General features: G+C 39.6%; 1 protein-coding gene across 3 annotated transcripts in view; it reads left to right on the plus strand.

Annotated features, from left to right (window-relative positions):
- Grid2 (glutamate ionotropic receptor delta type subunit 2) overlaps positions 1–17,190 on the plus strand; it is a 1,427,031-nt gene that overhangs the window by 1,042,510 nt on the left and 367,331 nt on the right. For all 3 annotated transcript variants that reach the window (XM_052719853.1, XM_052719854.1, XM_052719852.1), the window contains exon 9: positions 5,659–5,760. In XM_052719853.1, coding sequence (XP_052575813.1) covers positions 5,659–5,760 — 102 coding nt within the window. The remainder of the gene's footprint in view (positions 1–5,658; positions 5,761–17,190) is intronic.

Here is a 17,190-nt window from a genome sequence, read left to right on the forward strand (position 1 = left end):
ATCATTCCCTGTAAGCTCAAAGAAGAACTGTGGCAGTGGCCCAGCTGTGGGAGCAGACCCACAGAAGCACCTAACTATGACCCAGGAAGCAAGTCTTATAAATTGAAACTACTTTATGGTTGGAGAATAACAAAAAGAGAATTAATATTGGGACAGTTACTGAGCCACCACATTCTGGTGCATGTCTAAGCAGAAAAGATTGCCATATAGCTTTATAAAGAATGTTTCTGAGTCAATATGCCAAATGTAGTTTTCCTTGTATTTCTAGACCATTGCAGATGCAACATTTACCAAATAAATCCTTCACATTTCTAAACCTCTGCCTTTAAAGCTGGCTTGACTGCATATCAGCTGTTTCCCCTTTTAGCCCAAAGGCTGAGGAAATAAGTGGACGAGGTTGGCAGCCTAAGTTCTCAGTACAGGGTGTGCCATGTCCTCCCTGGTGCTTTGATAATATAGCCAGAATCCCTTGGTTCCATGTGAGCACAGCCCATAAATGCTGGCCATTCTATTCATATTCAATTAGAGCTCTCTTGACTCCCCTTATTAAAGTCTACAAACTATTAAGCATAAAATTAAAGTTGAACAGTTCAGCTCTTTTTGACATCCAACACTGTTTGAAAAACAGTGATGTGAAACTCCAGAGTCAAAAGTCATCCTTTGCAGCCTGTGGCCAATGAAAAGTGAAAGCATTGAGGAGAAAAGAGTAAATATATAAACTTGATTGTTAGCACGCATTAATGCTAGGAGTGCTACTGTGCTCATGCAAATGCATCAGCCAGTTTGTTGAACACAAGCTATTCCATTGATTTAACTGAGACTACATGGTTATTATTGTCAAAGCTCCAATGAAGGAAATAATTAGAGCACTAAGCATTTTAAAGGTTCTGAAATGACTTCAGGCAATAACCAGAAAATACAGGAAATCTATATACAGCTGTTGAAAAAATGTAGAATTTCTGGTCTTTACTTTTTAAGTCTTCCCAATGTTTTCAAGATTTCCAGGACCTGGACAGTTGATAAGTGTGTGTGTGTGTGTGTGTGTGTGTGTGTTGGGGGGTGTATAGGCATGGCTATGCACGTATAGGAGCATATACACGTGCACAAACATGGAGAGGCAAGAGGTCAAATTCAAGTGTCTACCACTATTCTTTTCTTAAAAAGGTTTCTTGCTGAATCTGGGGCTCCATGTTTTGGACTGACCGGTTGACAAGTACATCCCTGAGATCTAGTACTGGGGTTATGGAAGTGTGTGTATTCCCTGTGTCTAGTTTTAACATGGTGCTGGGGAATTCGAACTCAGATTCTCATGCTTGTGCATCAACCACTTTACTCACTGAGGCATCTCCTCAGTACCTAGATAGTAAATCCTTTTCACCATTAACAGGGAGACTTTCTGCAAATTCCATTTGCTGCAGGAGTCATTTTTTTTTTAATTTGGAGATCGTACTCTATCATTTAACTGAATAGAGTCTGAATAAGATGAGGAAGCTGGATAGACACTCAACAGTTGAAGAGTCTGGCTGCTCTAGCAGAGGACCGAAGTTCGGCTCACAGAACCTCCATCAAGTAGTTTGGAACCACCAGTAACTCCAGCTCCAGCTCCCTCTTCTAGGCTCCAAGGGTACCAGCAATCATGTGTGCACACCCACACACTTACATGAAAACAAAAATTCTTTTAAAATCCTTTGTAAAAGAAAGTATGAGGTTGTGTGTATTCTCACTATTACTCTATAATTTCTTTGAAAAAGAGAAACAAACAAACAAAACAGAAGCAAAAGCAAAAACCTAGCCAGACAAAAAACCAACCTTCACCCATATTTCCAGGGCCATCAAGTTCAGGAGATTTCAAACGACAGCAGAAAGGTACCTAGAGAAGCCCTGAGTGTGGCCCTGGGTGCAGTCCCTCCAGATATGCGCAAACATTCTGCCTCTCAGGGCTGCTCTGCCTCAAGGAGTATTACTTCTTGTAAGCAGTGATTCAATGTGAGTATATGGGAACATCACTTATTTTTGGTTGCTTATTATTGGAAGGAATTGTTAACATCAAGCAGAATAACCTGAAGTGAACCTCAGGGAGATGAGAGAGTATGTGCAAAAAACAAGAGACCTTGGTACATGAGAAATGTGTCAGAAAGATGTGAGAGCTCAGCACTGTCCCTGTGTGCTGCTGTTGTTTATGTCCATCTGACACTGTCTAGGACATGTCCTTATGACTTAGAGGAACTTACATGAGTTTGGCGTTTATTTTAACTAAGTTGATCTCTCAAAACAGAGCATTGCGATGTTTTTGAACACCTTGTGTTTATTTCATTTTCTACTCCTCCCTCTACTGGCCGCCATCTTGACTGCTACACAGATAAACGATAATAGGATAGACAGAGAGAGCACCTAGCTGTCCTCAGACTCCTCTTCTACAACATGTGGACAAGAATCATCCCTTCCTTCAAGGGTTTTGAGAATTAATTGAGTTCAGAAAAGTAAAACTCTCAGTTAATTGACACATTGTATAGTGTGTAAATCTTACAAAATTACGATAATTTTGCTTTGAAAGTTATGTTGAGCAAACCACTTCACAGTTATGCACCTCAATTTCCTTAACACAGAAACATAAATTTATCTTCTACCACCTCAAATGCATCACGCTTATGAAAAGGATTAGGCAGACATGAGACAAAATTCATTTTAAAATCCCGACAATGGAACTGACGTGAAATTAGTTGCAACACTAGTTTCATCTCTTAGTAGCTATGTGACCTTATGTGAGACCTTAGGTGTGATGATGTCTATGAAATAGTAATGCTAAGAGGGCCATCTCATGAAGTTGTTGGGACAAATACCGTGCATAAAACATCAACTCTGTGACTGACACTCAGAAATTATTTAAGAATGCTTTCAAAATGTGGTCTATATAGGAAATACCTATCATTTTGACTTCTCAGTGGTTTACTGTGGCCCATTTGGATATGTAATCAGTATCATATTTTATTTCTACTTTAAAAAAACCCTATATCCTAAATATTTTTCCTGTAATATCTACTCTTAGAAGATAATAGATTTTGGTGTTCATGGTGGTTATTTGAGAAATCTTCATACATATAAGAGAAGTACTGACAGAGAAGGGATTCACTGATCTTAAAGTCCAGCCTGTGGTTATTAAGAGACAAGAACTACAGGCAAGTGTTACTGTCAAAATGCGCAAATCAAAAAATAGCACAGAACACTCAACGTCATCATGCGGGAAAATCCATTTGTCTTGCAGCCTATATGCATGTAAATGTGTATGTGTTTGGGACAGTCTTACACAAAATGAAAGTTAAAGAGCAAAATGAGAAGAGACATCACATAGCATAAATAATGCAAATAGTGTCCAACCTACTACTAAAGTCAGGATGACAAATAGTTACCTATTTCTACCCAGTCCACTTTTTCTTGTTATTTCCAACTTAAGTACAAGAGAATGCATTAAATTTTTTAGAATATTACCAGGCAGTGGATGCGCACACCTTTAATCCCAGCATTTGAGAGGCTGAGGCCAGCAGATCTCTAAGTTGGAGGCCAGCCTGGTCTACAAAATGAGTTCCAAGAAAGCCAGGGCTGCACAGAGAAACCCTGTCTAAAAAAAAAAAAAACAAACAAACAAACAAACAAACAAACAAACAAAACAAACACAAAAAACCCAAACCAAAACAAATAAACAAAACAACTTTATAGAATATTGACTGTATTTAGTTGTAGTCAAAGAAGGCCATGACTCAGAAATTCGGAACTTGAGGGTTCATGGTCCAGAAATACCATAGTATGTATTATTCTACCAACCTTACTGCAGCAGATGCCCAAAGAAGGTCAAGGTGAATTGGTGCGATAGAGATTAGGTTCTTGGGCAAACTGACCACAGTCTGATCAAACTTAAAACACACCTCTGGAGGCAAAAAGACATGCCTGTCTTTGCTGCAGCAGCTGGGTCATGTCCTCATTAATAAGTCTGTCTTCCATGTCATTTGTTAAGCTGGAAATCAAGTGATTAGCCTGTAGGGATCTAGGAATTCAGTGTCGTCATCATTGTCATTTCCCCAACCAACATTTGGTCTAGGAAAATAAAATCTTGAAGTAATTCGAAAAGTGATTGTCAAACAATGCAATTGAGGATAGACTCTCAGTAACCTCAGAAAAGAACACAAGCTCAAAAGAATTTCCATAAGCTTTTAAATTTGGCAAGAGGGCTACACTAGCTCTGATAATTAGACTTTTCAACACATTTGGATTTGCTAATTGGATCTAACTTCTAATTAGACTTTTATGTAACTAAGAATGACATATCATGGTATGAATTTAATGTGCTTTTACAGTTGAAACCAACAATTATCAGGCTTTTCCAAATTATCTTAATAAAGAAAAACCTGGCTTTGTTGATCATATTGTGACATCTCTGTCTCTTGCAATGTATTGAACACATTTTAGTTTTCTTAATTAAACACCTTTGGGGAGCTCAAAGAGACACTTGCGCTTTAATAAGAATCACCTAAGTTATTTGTTTGTGAGGGAGACTTGCCAGTATGTTGATGACTTTGGAAGCTACAGACAAAACTCAGTACAAAGAAATAAATCATTGAAGGAAATGGCACAAGCAACCAGGTGCCCCTGTAATAACTCAATTAATCAAATTGTTTCCAAATATGACTGAAGCTGGGTTACAATTTTCCCTCCTGCACTCACAGAACAGGTCTCAGTGTGAAGGCTCGTGGAGCTGGCATTGGGATAAAAGCCCGACATCATTCCCACTGTGCACATACCCTCTTCTCTCTTTCTTGAAATGTCACTCATTAATGTGAGCCTCCTCATTTCTTTCTTTCCTCCTTAGTTCTAATTGAGACTCATCAACTTTTATTCCTCTGACATTTGAAGGCAGTAATTTAAAAAAGGGATAGCCCTCAGATTTGGATACTACAAGAGGCAATAACTATATGAGGGCAGACATGCATTAAACCACCATTTTGAACAATAAAGAATAATTAGCCTATGGTTTCCTCATGGAAAGAGTGTTGTCAAAATATTTCAAGAAAATTAGTAGCACTGACCAAAAACCGAATTACATTGTTTTTATGTATTGTGAATACTTAAAGCACACACACACACACACACACACACACACACACACACACACACACACACACTTTATATGTGACTATCCCCTACATAAAAGTAGTTGATCTTCTATCCATATAAAATGTTTTTACTGTTTTAAAGCTCTTTATTCCACTAAAATCACTGTACAATTAAATGACAGCATTAAGGCTCTGGGAGAGTTTAACTTAGGCAGTAACTGCTATGTCAGTGAGAAATTTTGCAAGGGTTACATGCACTTTTATTCTTCCAATTAGCACATTACAGTGATGGAGTTATTGGTGGATATGTGGCTCCTCATTAATTCATATGTCCTCCATGATTCTTGTAAAGTACGCTGGCTTCTGACATATGCCATATGATGGTATTTAAAGGCAGGAGATGACATTTCTGATGGCTTCATTTGCTATTAAAAGAGATAAGTTTTCCATACCAGTTATTCCGTGAGGTATCACACGATTCTCTATAAGGTCTACACAGAGGTGACTGGGCTGCTCTTTAAAGAAAAGTGACCAAAGATACTTTGCCTTTCAGCTTGGGTGCTGGAATCCTGTCACGGGTCTGAATGGGTCACTGACTGACAAGAAACTGGAGAACAACATGCGGGGCGTGGTTCTTCGTGTGGTGACTGTACTGGTAAGCACCCTTCTAACCCTGTGGTTTGGGCCCGTAGAATGTCCTCTGTTTTTCATTGATTTTTCTTCTCTCAACTAATGTCATAATCTAAAAATAGCTTTTGAATGAACCTTGACTGTAATTTCTAAGAGAGCTTCAATGGTCATGTTATTCAGCCTCCCATCTCTGTGAATTTGAATTTGATTTCTGTAGACTATCATTTTCATTAATGTGCTTTTGATAGACTCTCCCTTAGACTTTAGATCTGGTTTTCTACAGTTTTCTATACATTATAAGAAGAAGGACCCCTCAGACACATCCATCCCTGGAACAATAGGATGCACATAGAGGTATCAATGCAGAGACCGCCCAGTTGTTTAATAGATGCTTATCTAGCATTTAGTGTGGCTTTCTGGGGCTACTAGCAGATTTAAAAAAAAGATATATGTGACTGTCTTTTATAATTTTATCATTTATGATTCTGTGAATGGGATTATTTATATGGGACATTTGTTACAATTCCACTCGCTTATTGGAAATTCATTTTTTTTTTTTTTTTTTTTTTGGTTTTTCGAGACAGGGTTTCTCTGTATAGTTTTGGTGCCTGTCCTGGAACTCACTCTGTAGTCCAAGCCGGCCTCAAACTCACAGAGATCTGCCTGCCTCTGCCTCCCGAGTGCTGGGATTAAAGGCGTGCACCACCACCGCCCAGTGGCGGAAATTCAAATTGTTTTCATTCTCTGTCATCTTTAGCTGGAGAGGTGGTTCAGTGACTGACAGCTCACATGGCTCTATAAGAAAACTGAGTTTGATTTCCAGCATCCATGTCAGGAGGCTCACAAGCATCTGTAACTCCAGCGCCAAGGGAATCCAATGACAATGGCCTCTGGGCACTGGTGCCATGCACGCCTACCCCCATAGAGACCCACACACATACACATACATACTTAAGAAGATAAAATAGATTTTTTTAAAGTAGGAAAAGGTCTCTTATAGGCTAAATTAATTGCAGAATTAGCGAACGTAAAAGGCTATTTGGTATGTTGATAACAATTGGATGTTCAATACCAAGCTCTTTGTATACTTGTTTAATATGAATTAACAGATCTAAACATAATTTCCTTAAAAATTATCTCAGACATCCGCAAAAAGAAATCTAAATAAGTAGCCTATTCCCTCTTTTGGCATATCTATAATTTATTTCTAGTTGTTATTTTAGCAAGGCTCTCACTTATAATTATTTCACCCATGTTTTACAACTGAAATGTGATTATGCTTCTGTTTGAACCTAAGTGTGTGGACATCAATTTGTAGTTAAGTGCTAATAGTTAAAAGATAGCCAGTTGAAGTACAAACAACTATTACTAATCTCTTTTCTATTAATTATCATGTAAACTCTGTGACAAACACCATAAAAGCTGGTGCATGGGATTTGGTTTTCTTAGAGAAAGAAAAACAGAGTTTTAAAGCAAATTAACAAATTCAGATGCCTGGCACATAATTATTTAGTATTTAGCATATGATAGGCTTGGCAATATATAGAGAGTACCTAACACAGACCCTAATCTTGAGGTATGATTAGAATTTGGTAGATGGACTCTTCGTAAACCAGTTAAGATTTATTATTTACTATGTCAGATCCCCTGTGAAGTCCTCTGTATATATATCATCTATTTCAGTGATTTCAGTATTCAGAGTGTAAACTATTCTAACCCACCAAAATATGAGTGAGTAAAACAAATCAACCACAAAGTGAAAAGAAAAAAAAATGTGAAAGACTCCACAGATGACAGAGTAGAGTTGAAATTCAAATCCAACAATCCTCCCCTCCAGACCTTTTAACTCCTTCCCCTATGTAGTGAATCAGCCTCTCTCCACTCCTGCTGTGATTAGAGAGAGAAGTGAGACATCTATGGAATGCTATTTGACTGGAGAATTAGGGACGTTTCAATTTTGACTGAGGTAAAAGTGAGTTTTATGGAGAGAGCTTCACAGGACCAATCATGTTAAAATCATTTCCAGGCTGAATAAAATGGTTTTGTTCATGGAGGACGTGCTTCCTGTGGTGGTAATGCCGCCGCCTATCCCAGATTCCCCTGTCTGTTTGCGGTAAACTAAGCCATGCACAGATCTTGAGAGCAGACAACTAGTGACAGGGTGAGCAGTTTGCTTTCCCTGTTGTCTACAGTGAGCTTAGCAGCTGGGTGCCCCGTTGAATGAGCATTTATACTCACACAGTTTACAGCCAGTGTGTAATACCTTCACACACTTACTTATTCCTTTACAGGACTCAATCTGACACTGTCCTTCCTGCTTATTTCCTATATGCATGTTTCTAAATCTAACTCTGTTATGTCATCTTACAAGCTCTCTCCATCCAAATTGATAGCCACACCCCCTCAGTTCACCCAGTTCCTCCTAAATCTTGATGCATTCATTATCAGGCTATTGCAGAACCATGGCTCCATCTACAGTTGAACTAGAACTGGCTATGTGACCACTGCCCCAGTATCTTTTATTCCAGGAATAGATCTCCAATACTTACCCAAGGGGTGAAGAGCCCCAGTGTAAGTCCCCAGGAATGACTTTTTAATGTTTATGATATCACAACAGAAATCTAGTCAACTCCACTCACCCACTTTACTTCTTAGAAAATGTATATGGCCGGGCAGTGGTGACATATGCCTTTAATCCCAGAACTCGGGAGGCAGAGCCAGGCGGATCTCTGTGAGTTCGAGGCCAGCCTGGGCTACAGAGTGAGTTCCAGGAAAGGCACAAAGCTACGCAGAGAAACCCTGTTCAAAAAAAACCCAAATAGATAGATAGATAGATAGATAGATAGATAGATAGATAGATAGATAGATGATAGAAAAAGAAAACATATACCATCAGTTACAAGAAGTCATGAAGCTGACTTTACTTACTTCAGTTTTGAAACACCCATTTTTACCTTTATTAATGATATTTTAGTGATCTGATGTAAACAGTCAAACATCGATAAAATAATTTGAGACTCCATTACATGGGGACCCTAGAGGCAGGCAGCAATTAGTAGAGTCAGGAAATTTATCTAACAGGATTAAATGAGGTAGCTGTCACAGAACAGTGAACTCCATTAAAGGAACCCACAAGGGTGCTGCAGCACCTGGGCATGGGTGGGTAGGGAAACGTGGGGTTTGATGGAGGCTGAAGGGGATTTCAGCAGCTGGAACCAGAGCAAATGATGTAACCCTGGGGTCTGTGGATGTTGGGACAGGAAGAGATTGCAGAGTCCCTGCTCAAACTGCGACCAGGAAGACGCCGTACACCAAAACACAAGCTACTCCTGTCTCACTCCTGTAGAAGGAATATTAAAAGGTCTTATTAATAAAAACAAACATGGAGCCAGGTATTGGAGTGAATGCTGGAAGATCAGAGAAGCAGAACAAGCCACAGCTACCTCATCTGGCCAGTTCCTCAGCTGATCCTGTTACCTTAGACTGGAAGCCTCTGAATCCTTATCCAAATGGATCTCAGCTGAACTGCTTCTTGAAAGCCTGAAAGCTTAACCAACCTAGTTCCTGGTCTTCATGCCTTATATACCTTTCTGCTTTCTGCCATCACTTCCTGGGATTAAAGGCGTGAGACACCCTGCCTGGCTGTTTCCAGTATGACTTTGAACTCACAGAGATCCAGATGGATCTCTGCCTCTGGAATGCTAGAATTAAAGGTGTGTGTGCCACCATTTTCTGGCCTCTATATCTAGTGACTCTTCTGTTCTCTGACCCCAGATAAGTTTATTAGGGTGCACAATATTTTGGGGAACACAATATCACCACACACTCCCACTGCTTTACCAGCACTTTCCTGTCCCTCCAGTTAAAACTTCAGCCAGAAGTCAGGCCACACCCTGAGTAAGCCAGAATGTTTTTGTCTCTTCCAACATAGAGTAGACAGTGAGGGTTGTGGTAGGTCTAGAGGGAACCAGGAAGACAAACCAGCACTGTCACATAACCGGACCAGCTCAGAGTTCAGTTACTGAGGCCATTTGCTTTGCCATTTTGTCTTCTCAATCAAAAATAGAAACAGAAAACACAAACAAACAAACAAACAACAAGCAGAACTCTTATTGGTTTAGATTAAATACGTTATGACAACTGAGCTCTGAGGACATGTGTTACTGGATTGACAGCACAAGGACCTTTTACAGAATGATATCACCTTGTTTTTTTTTTTTTTTTTTTTACCATATGCAAAGCCACAGAAATATTTCTTGAAATAGAGGAAGCAAAAGCATTAGTCAGACAGACCCTGCCTCCAGTTTCTCTGATAGTCCCTTTTCTGTTTCTTGCCAGTCAGCACCTGTTTTTTGTTTGTTTGCTTGTTTGTTTGTTTTTTAATCAAGTATCCCAAGTACTTGGTGTTAGTGCAAAACAACAATGAAGATGTTTTTTCTCTTTTAACAGGCTGTTATATTAATGTAGCTAGTCATTAAGGACCAATGTGCTATTTGATTTTTTTAACCTGATAATTTACACAATTTTAAACTTCATTGTGTCATTCATATAATCCTAAAACTTAGAAACTAAAATGAAAAGGCATAAGTGGTCATATATGAAGAAGTACAAAATGCCCAAGAAGCACAATCATCATTTACATGGTGTGTATTTGTTAATAATTCTTATTTCCATGGGTTGATTGTACTTAAATAAGATTCGTAGCATCTCTAAGGAAGTGTGTGTTCACTCCTTAGTTCCTGTGAGAATACCTACAATAGTCTTCCAGGTGCTGGGGCAGATACAATACATACAATACACATCCTTCAGGAAGCCTCTTAATCACAGGACATCTGCCTAGAGGAGCTTCATCAGAGCATACCCACCTACAGGAAGCTTCCTCCAGCACAGTGGTTCTCAACCTTCCTAATGCTGTGACCCTTCAATACATTTCCTCTTGTTGTGGTTGTTAGAGTGTTTGTGGAAGGGTAACTTGGTGGCTCAATCAGGGCCAAGGAATGCTGCAAAGATCACCCCATGCAATGGATCTCACACAAGAGATTTATTGGGAGGGTGGGGTTGGCGGAGACAGAGACAGAGACACAGAGAGAAACAGAGTAAGAGAGTGGGCCATGATGGCGGGACTTTTTTTTTTTTTTTTTTTTTTTTGCCTTCAAAGTGTATTTTTTTTTTTAAATTTATTTTAATTTATTTTGCAATACAATTCAGTTCTACATATCGGTCACGGATTCCCTTGTTCTCCCCCTTCCGCCCCCCTCACCTTCCCCCCAACCCCCCCCCCCCCCCATTCCCACCTCCTCCAGGGCAAAGCCTTCCCCACAGACTGAGGTCAACCTGGTAGACTCAGTCCAGGTAGGTCCAGTCCCCTCCTCCCAGGCCGAGCCAAACAATCCTGCATAGGCCCCAGGTTTCAAACAGCCAACTCATGCACTGAGCACAGGACCCGGTCCCACTGCCTGGATGCCTCCCAAACAGATCAAGCCAATCAACTGTCTCACCCATTCGGAGGGCCTGATCCAGTGGGGACCCCTCAGCCATTGGTTCATAGTTCATGTGTTTCCATTCATTTGGCTATTTGTCCCTGTGCTTTATCCAACCTTGGTCTCAACAATTCTCGCTCATATAAACCCTCCTCATTCTCGTTAATTGGACTCCCAGAGATCCACCCAGGGCCCAGTCATGGATCTCTGCATCCAGATCCCTCAGTAGTTGGATGAGGTTTCTAGCACAACAATTAGGGTGTTTGGCCATCCCATCACCAGAGTAGGTCAGTTCGGGCTGTCTCTCGACCATTGCCGGCAGTCTGTTGTGTGGGTATCTTTGTGGGTTTCTGTGTGCCTCTCTAGCACTTTGCTTCTTCCTGTTCTCATGTGGTCTTCATTTACCATGGTCTCCTATTCCTTGTTCTCCCTCTCTGTTGTTGATCCAGCTGGGATCTCCCGCTCCCCCAAGCTCTCTTTCCCTCGACCCTCGGATGGCGGGACTTTTTAAACGGTATGTGTGTCTCATTTGGAGGCTAGTGATGACGTGGCTGCTGGTGCCGAATAGCTGAAGGCAGGCTTAGGGAGCACCTGGTTCCCAGCAGTGGTGACTTTCAACCACAAAATTATTTTTGTGGCTACTTCATAAATATCTGTGTTTTGCAATGGTCGTACGCAACCCCAGTGAAAGAATTGTTTAACCATTGTCAAAGGAGTCGTGGCCCACATGTTGAGAACCTTGCTAGCATAACACACCAACTTGTAGGAAGTTTCCTTCCCTGCAGTGGGCCATCCTGTAAAGCTTTCAAAATGTTCTTGAAACAATATTCTCAGTGAAGTTGCCTTACATGAAATATGCAATGTAGCACATTCCTGCCTATCCTCCATAAAACATTTCAATAACTTCATAGTTATTGTGTGACTAGATGTTTACTATAAAGATGTGACGATGACTTTTCTCTGCTTTGCATGCTTAAATACAGTCTTCCACACTTTAGGATCTCTGAATTAAGATAAATCTTTCCATTGTTATTTGAAAGTCTAATTGACAGTACACTTGTCTTCATCAGTGATATTAAAATTAATTGTGAAACACACAGCAGAAAACATTTGGATTAAATAATATGCTTTTATTGAGCCGGGCGGTGGTGGCGCATGCCTTTAATCCCAGCACTCGGGAGGCAGAGCCAGGCGGATCTCTGTGAGTTCGAGGCCAGCCTGGACTACCAAGTGAGTTCCAGGAAAGGCGCAAAGCTACACAGAGAAACCCTGTCTCGAAAAACCAAAAAAAAAAAAAATAATAATAATAATATGCTTTTATTAAGTGAAGTTCATGAAGAGTCCTGAAACATGAAACCCCCAAACACTGGTTAAGAAGCCTTCATAAAAAGAAATTGATCAAAACACATTGTGTTAATGTATGAAATTCTCAAACAATAAAAAAAACACTTCAAAACAAAAGAAGTAACAGCATGAAATGGAGCCAAGTGAGGCAGAAATTGAACAGCACCAGCAACAGGAAACATTGTTCAAAACTACTGTTGCAATCGCAGAAGGAACTAGACAAAGGCTGCTTGCATGCATGAGTAGCACACAAAGTGAATTCCAGGCTGCATGTTGAGTCTGATGTGTTTCCCTAAGTGTCTGGCATCAAGAAGAGCTGTTTACTCACTGAGCAGACAGCACCCCACTGTGCTGTCTCTCTAAGAGCAAATTCTTTCCCCTAAAATTCTCCATGATTAGTTGTATTTGTTGAAATGGTTTTCAGTGTATCTTGGTTTTCTTGAAAGATTTCCATATGTTATCTGGAGTTAGAAAGAGGCACATTATTTATTACGTAGTACTTTCTCAGCTTTGGCTCCAGTTAAAGTAAAAACCTCAAAAAGAGCTCATATAATAAGCTAAGTATTTCACTGAATCCCAAAAAGGCAAAGGAGAGAGAGAGTGAGGGAGAAAGCTCATAAGACCTTTTCACAATCTGTTATCACATACACCTTATATTTCGAGTGACATCCACCAAGACTAGCATTATGTACATGGGGTGTGATTTTATTTCCTGTTTCTCTGTGCTATTTTGCTCAGGTGTCTTTGTAACTCTTCCTCACTAAAGTTATATTTAATAATTCCAATAGTTTTAGACTCCAATATTACCCTGTAGAACCAATAAGACAAATGATGATTTTCATTTAGAATCTTTGGCACATAGAAGCAGCTTAGTATTTTATAAAACAACTTAGAATATTCTGATGACCTGAAAAAACCCTAAAAAATGTGTGTGTACATGCATATATGTATATGTGTTTGCCTGTATATACATGTGTATGCACATGTATGCATGTGTGCTTGTGTGTGCATGTATGTGGGTCAGTGTGAATGTGTGAAGAAAGGGCATGGAATGATGATAAATCCCTATGTGGGACAGAGACTATGGAAGAATAGGTGTATTGAGAATCTTAATTCCAAGCTAGATGTGATGACCACACCATACACATGATTCCAGAACAGTTGGAAGAACTTTCAGGTACCTCTCCAGAACCATGTCTGCCTGCATGCCACCATGCTTCCAGGAATGATGATAATGGACTAAACCTCTGAACTGTATGCCACCCCCAGTGAAGAACTCTTTATAAGAGTTGCTGTGATTATGGTGTCTCTTCACTGCAGTACAAACCCTAACTAAGACACTGGCACCTCATCTGAAGGATGTGAAACTGAAGTGGAGGAAATTTTAGCACCCGTGTATGAGATGGTCTCTTTCTAGTGCTTCAATAGAGACAACTCCATAGAAAAGGTATTTGTGAAGATGAAGGCAGAATTACATAATAAAAGTGATAGTTATCAACAAGTAGAAGACATCACTGTTACAACTTGAATCTAACCTGAAATTCAGAACAGTCATGGATCATTTCTTTATTGTTGAAACAACGTAATCCGTAGTCTTGGCTATGTAATGCCTGTGGGTTTTGTTTTGTCTCTGCTACTGTTTGTTCCCATCCTATGTAAGAGAAAAAGGGGAAAATGTGATTGTCATAAACAGGCACTTGAGGAAAAACGATCTATGTAGATGATATAATTCATATCAACCCAGAATAGAGGTTCACATTGGGGCTGACTGAATACAATCAAGGAAATTGATAGGTAACAATGCTGTGACAATTTCCTCTTCTGATTCACATTAATTCACATCACCTCTTAAGCTGGTAGATGTCATGCAGATATGTTAATATTGCTATTGCACGTGATGTAACTGTGCATGACCCTGTATGGTTAGGGAAACCAGATTTCTTAGGAAAAAAACAATGAGAGACTGTATTGAGAAAAAGCAATGAGAGGCTGTATTGGAAATATATAATATAATTTACCTCCAAAACACAGACTTACTACTTGTCTCCGGATGTTTAGAGAATGACAGAGTCATTTGCAAATTCAAAGATGTAAAAACAGTTGTTGTGATTTCTGTGATATTCTAGCCAAAGTCATTTGGACTGTATTATATTTTGCGTTGGAAAATGTGATATGCCATTGTGTGTGACAGGAAATTGAACAATTCAGGTGACTTTTAAACTGAATTGTCATTTGATAATTCAGTAGTGCTAGCATGGCCACAACACAAAACAGCTCATCACAAAATCCCTCCAATAAGAACATTAGAACAAACGATAAAACCCGGAAGGCTGCTGTGTTGCTTTGCAGAATTATAAAGGACTATATCATGGATTTATAACTATTAGAGTTCAGAGATAACTTTGCCAGCTAACTTACTGGTTACTCTTATCCTTGGTGCTTGAATATCTCTAATTCTTTTTGGAACCTTCAAGATTTTTATTTTCATTTTGTCGATATAGATGAGATCTACAACTATTAAGTAACGTCATCAAGTTACATACGAACTAAAAATAAACACTGAGTCCCTGTGTCTAATCCTCTGCTACCCATGAAGGAGTATCAACAATGGATGAAAGCTGCCAATAAACACTTTGAAAGCTTAGTAAACAGTGTAAAAAAACAACAAGACAAAAACCTTTCCTGGTAGGGCGGTAGTGGTGCACGCCTTTAATCCCAGCACTTGAGAGGTAGAGGCAGTCAGATCTCCATGAGTTCAAGGCCAGCCTGGGCTACAGAGTGAGTTCCAGGAAAGGTGCAAAGCTACACAGAGAAAGCCTGTCTCGAAAAACAAACAAACAAACAAACAAACAAACAAACAAACAAAAAAAGTTGAAACAAAAACCTTTCCTGTACTCAACAGTTGGTAATAGACTGATTCTTAAGACACTGGGGCAGCTAAAAGATCCGATTATTTTCCCAGCTTTCAGCTTTCAACTGCTGCCAGTTTCCACAGTGGGCTAGGCATGAAAGTCCAAAGAGATCAGCACATAAGGATGGTAAGGTGGATGGCAGTTCAGAGATATTTTTCTAGAAAAAAAAAAGTAAACTTTAGGTAAGGAGAGCATTTTTCTTTTACCTTCTGAATACTTAATATTTGCATCTATGAAATAAACTGTAATAGATGGATCAGTGAGAAAGGCATGCAAATTTATTAATTGCACACACATGGGGGCCATACAAAATGAAACATGAAATGCAAGTAACAGCCAGATGGTTACAATTTAGGTAACATGCTGAGCTGCTGAAGAAAATAAGGGCTGAGCATTCAGGAAGGATGTGGTGACAGGTTCTGGGAAGTAAAAGGAAGACTGATGGTCATCCTATCTTGATGTGTGGATGAAGTCTCCTAGAGAGCCATGCTCAACAGAGGTTGTGGGGTGTGACTGTCTCTCTGGGTGGGTGACTTTTAGTTTCTGTTCCCATAATAGATATGAATTAATCTTCTTTGGTTGATATGATGCTGGGAAGTGAGTCTATGTTGACTGCCATCTATATTTTTTTCATTGTCCTATAAGGAACTTTAAAGATAGCTCTTTCCTCAGCCTTGAAGATAAAGGAACAAAAGGGGGCTTCATTCATTCATTCATTTATTCATTCATTCTCCTTGTTTTTGCAAGTGCTGGGGATAAAATTTGGTTAGCAAGCACCTCACTACTGAGCCACACCCCTTTCCATCATCAGCTTCCTTAGTTCAAGGCACTAAGGCACACCAGAGGGCCATGTTGTAGGGTGCTATTTCCTGAGCTCCAACACTACATAGGAAAATACATTCAGAATTTGCATAGAAGTCCACTTGAATCTCAGCTGAGTACTGGGCCATCTATTTCTGGAAAGAATCTTCAAAGAGTGAGAGGGAGCAGACTGGTTCTCAGAAGTCTCCCAGCAGATGTACAGACTTTGGAGACAGGTTACATGTGGGAGAATGAGATCTTAATGCACCAAGACTTGAAAGGATCTATAAAAAATATGTACTTATTTTTGAGTTCTGTAGTAATTTGTAGAAAATAGGCATGCAAATTTATACAGCTATCAATTAGAATGTTCTGTGCCATTTCAAGGCCTTAAACATTGCCCTGGCTTTTCACAGTGTCCAGCTTTCTATAAGGAACTTACACAGATCTGACTACTACTTCTGAGCCCTCAACACATGTGGTGGTTGTTTTTAGAGCTGGTAAAAATAAGCAGTGAAGAGCTCATTTTTTTTTTTAAATGTTTAACTTCTTTTTTTTTTTTTTTTTTAAAGATTTATTTTATTATGTATACAGTGTTCTGCCTACATGTATGCCTGCGGGTCAGAAGAGGGCGCCAGATCTCATTACAGATGGCTGTGAGCCACCATGTGGTTGCTGGGAATTGAACTCAGGACCTCTGGAAGAACAACCAGTGTTCTTAACCTTTGAGCCATCTCTCCAGCCCGAAGAGCTCATTTTAAAAATTCATCGAAGGCTGCCCTTTATACATCAGTGTAAAAGGACAGTTGTGCTTTAACAGAAACCAGAAATTAGTTCCTTATGAGTCAAATATGTGGTGGTTTGGGAGCACAAGCACAAATGACCCTGACTGATACACTTGTTCCAAAGTAAAAGAAA

Source organism: Peromyscus californicus, unplaced genomic scaffold, assembly GCF_007827085.1.
Source record: "Peromyscus californicus insignis strain IS unplaced genomic scaffold, ASM782708v3 Scaffold_6__1_contigs__length_162567912, whole genome shotgun sequence".
Classification (NCBI taxonomy): domain Eukaryota; kingdom Metazoa; phylum Chordata; class Mammalia; order Rodentia; family Cricetidae; genus Peromyscus; species Peromyscus californicus.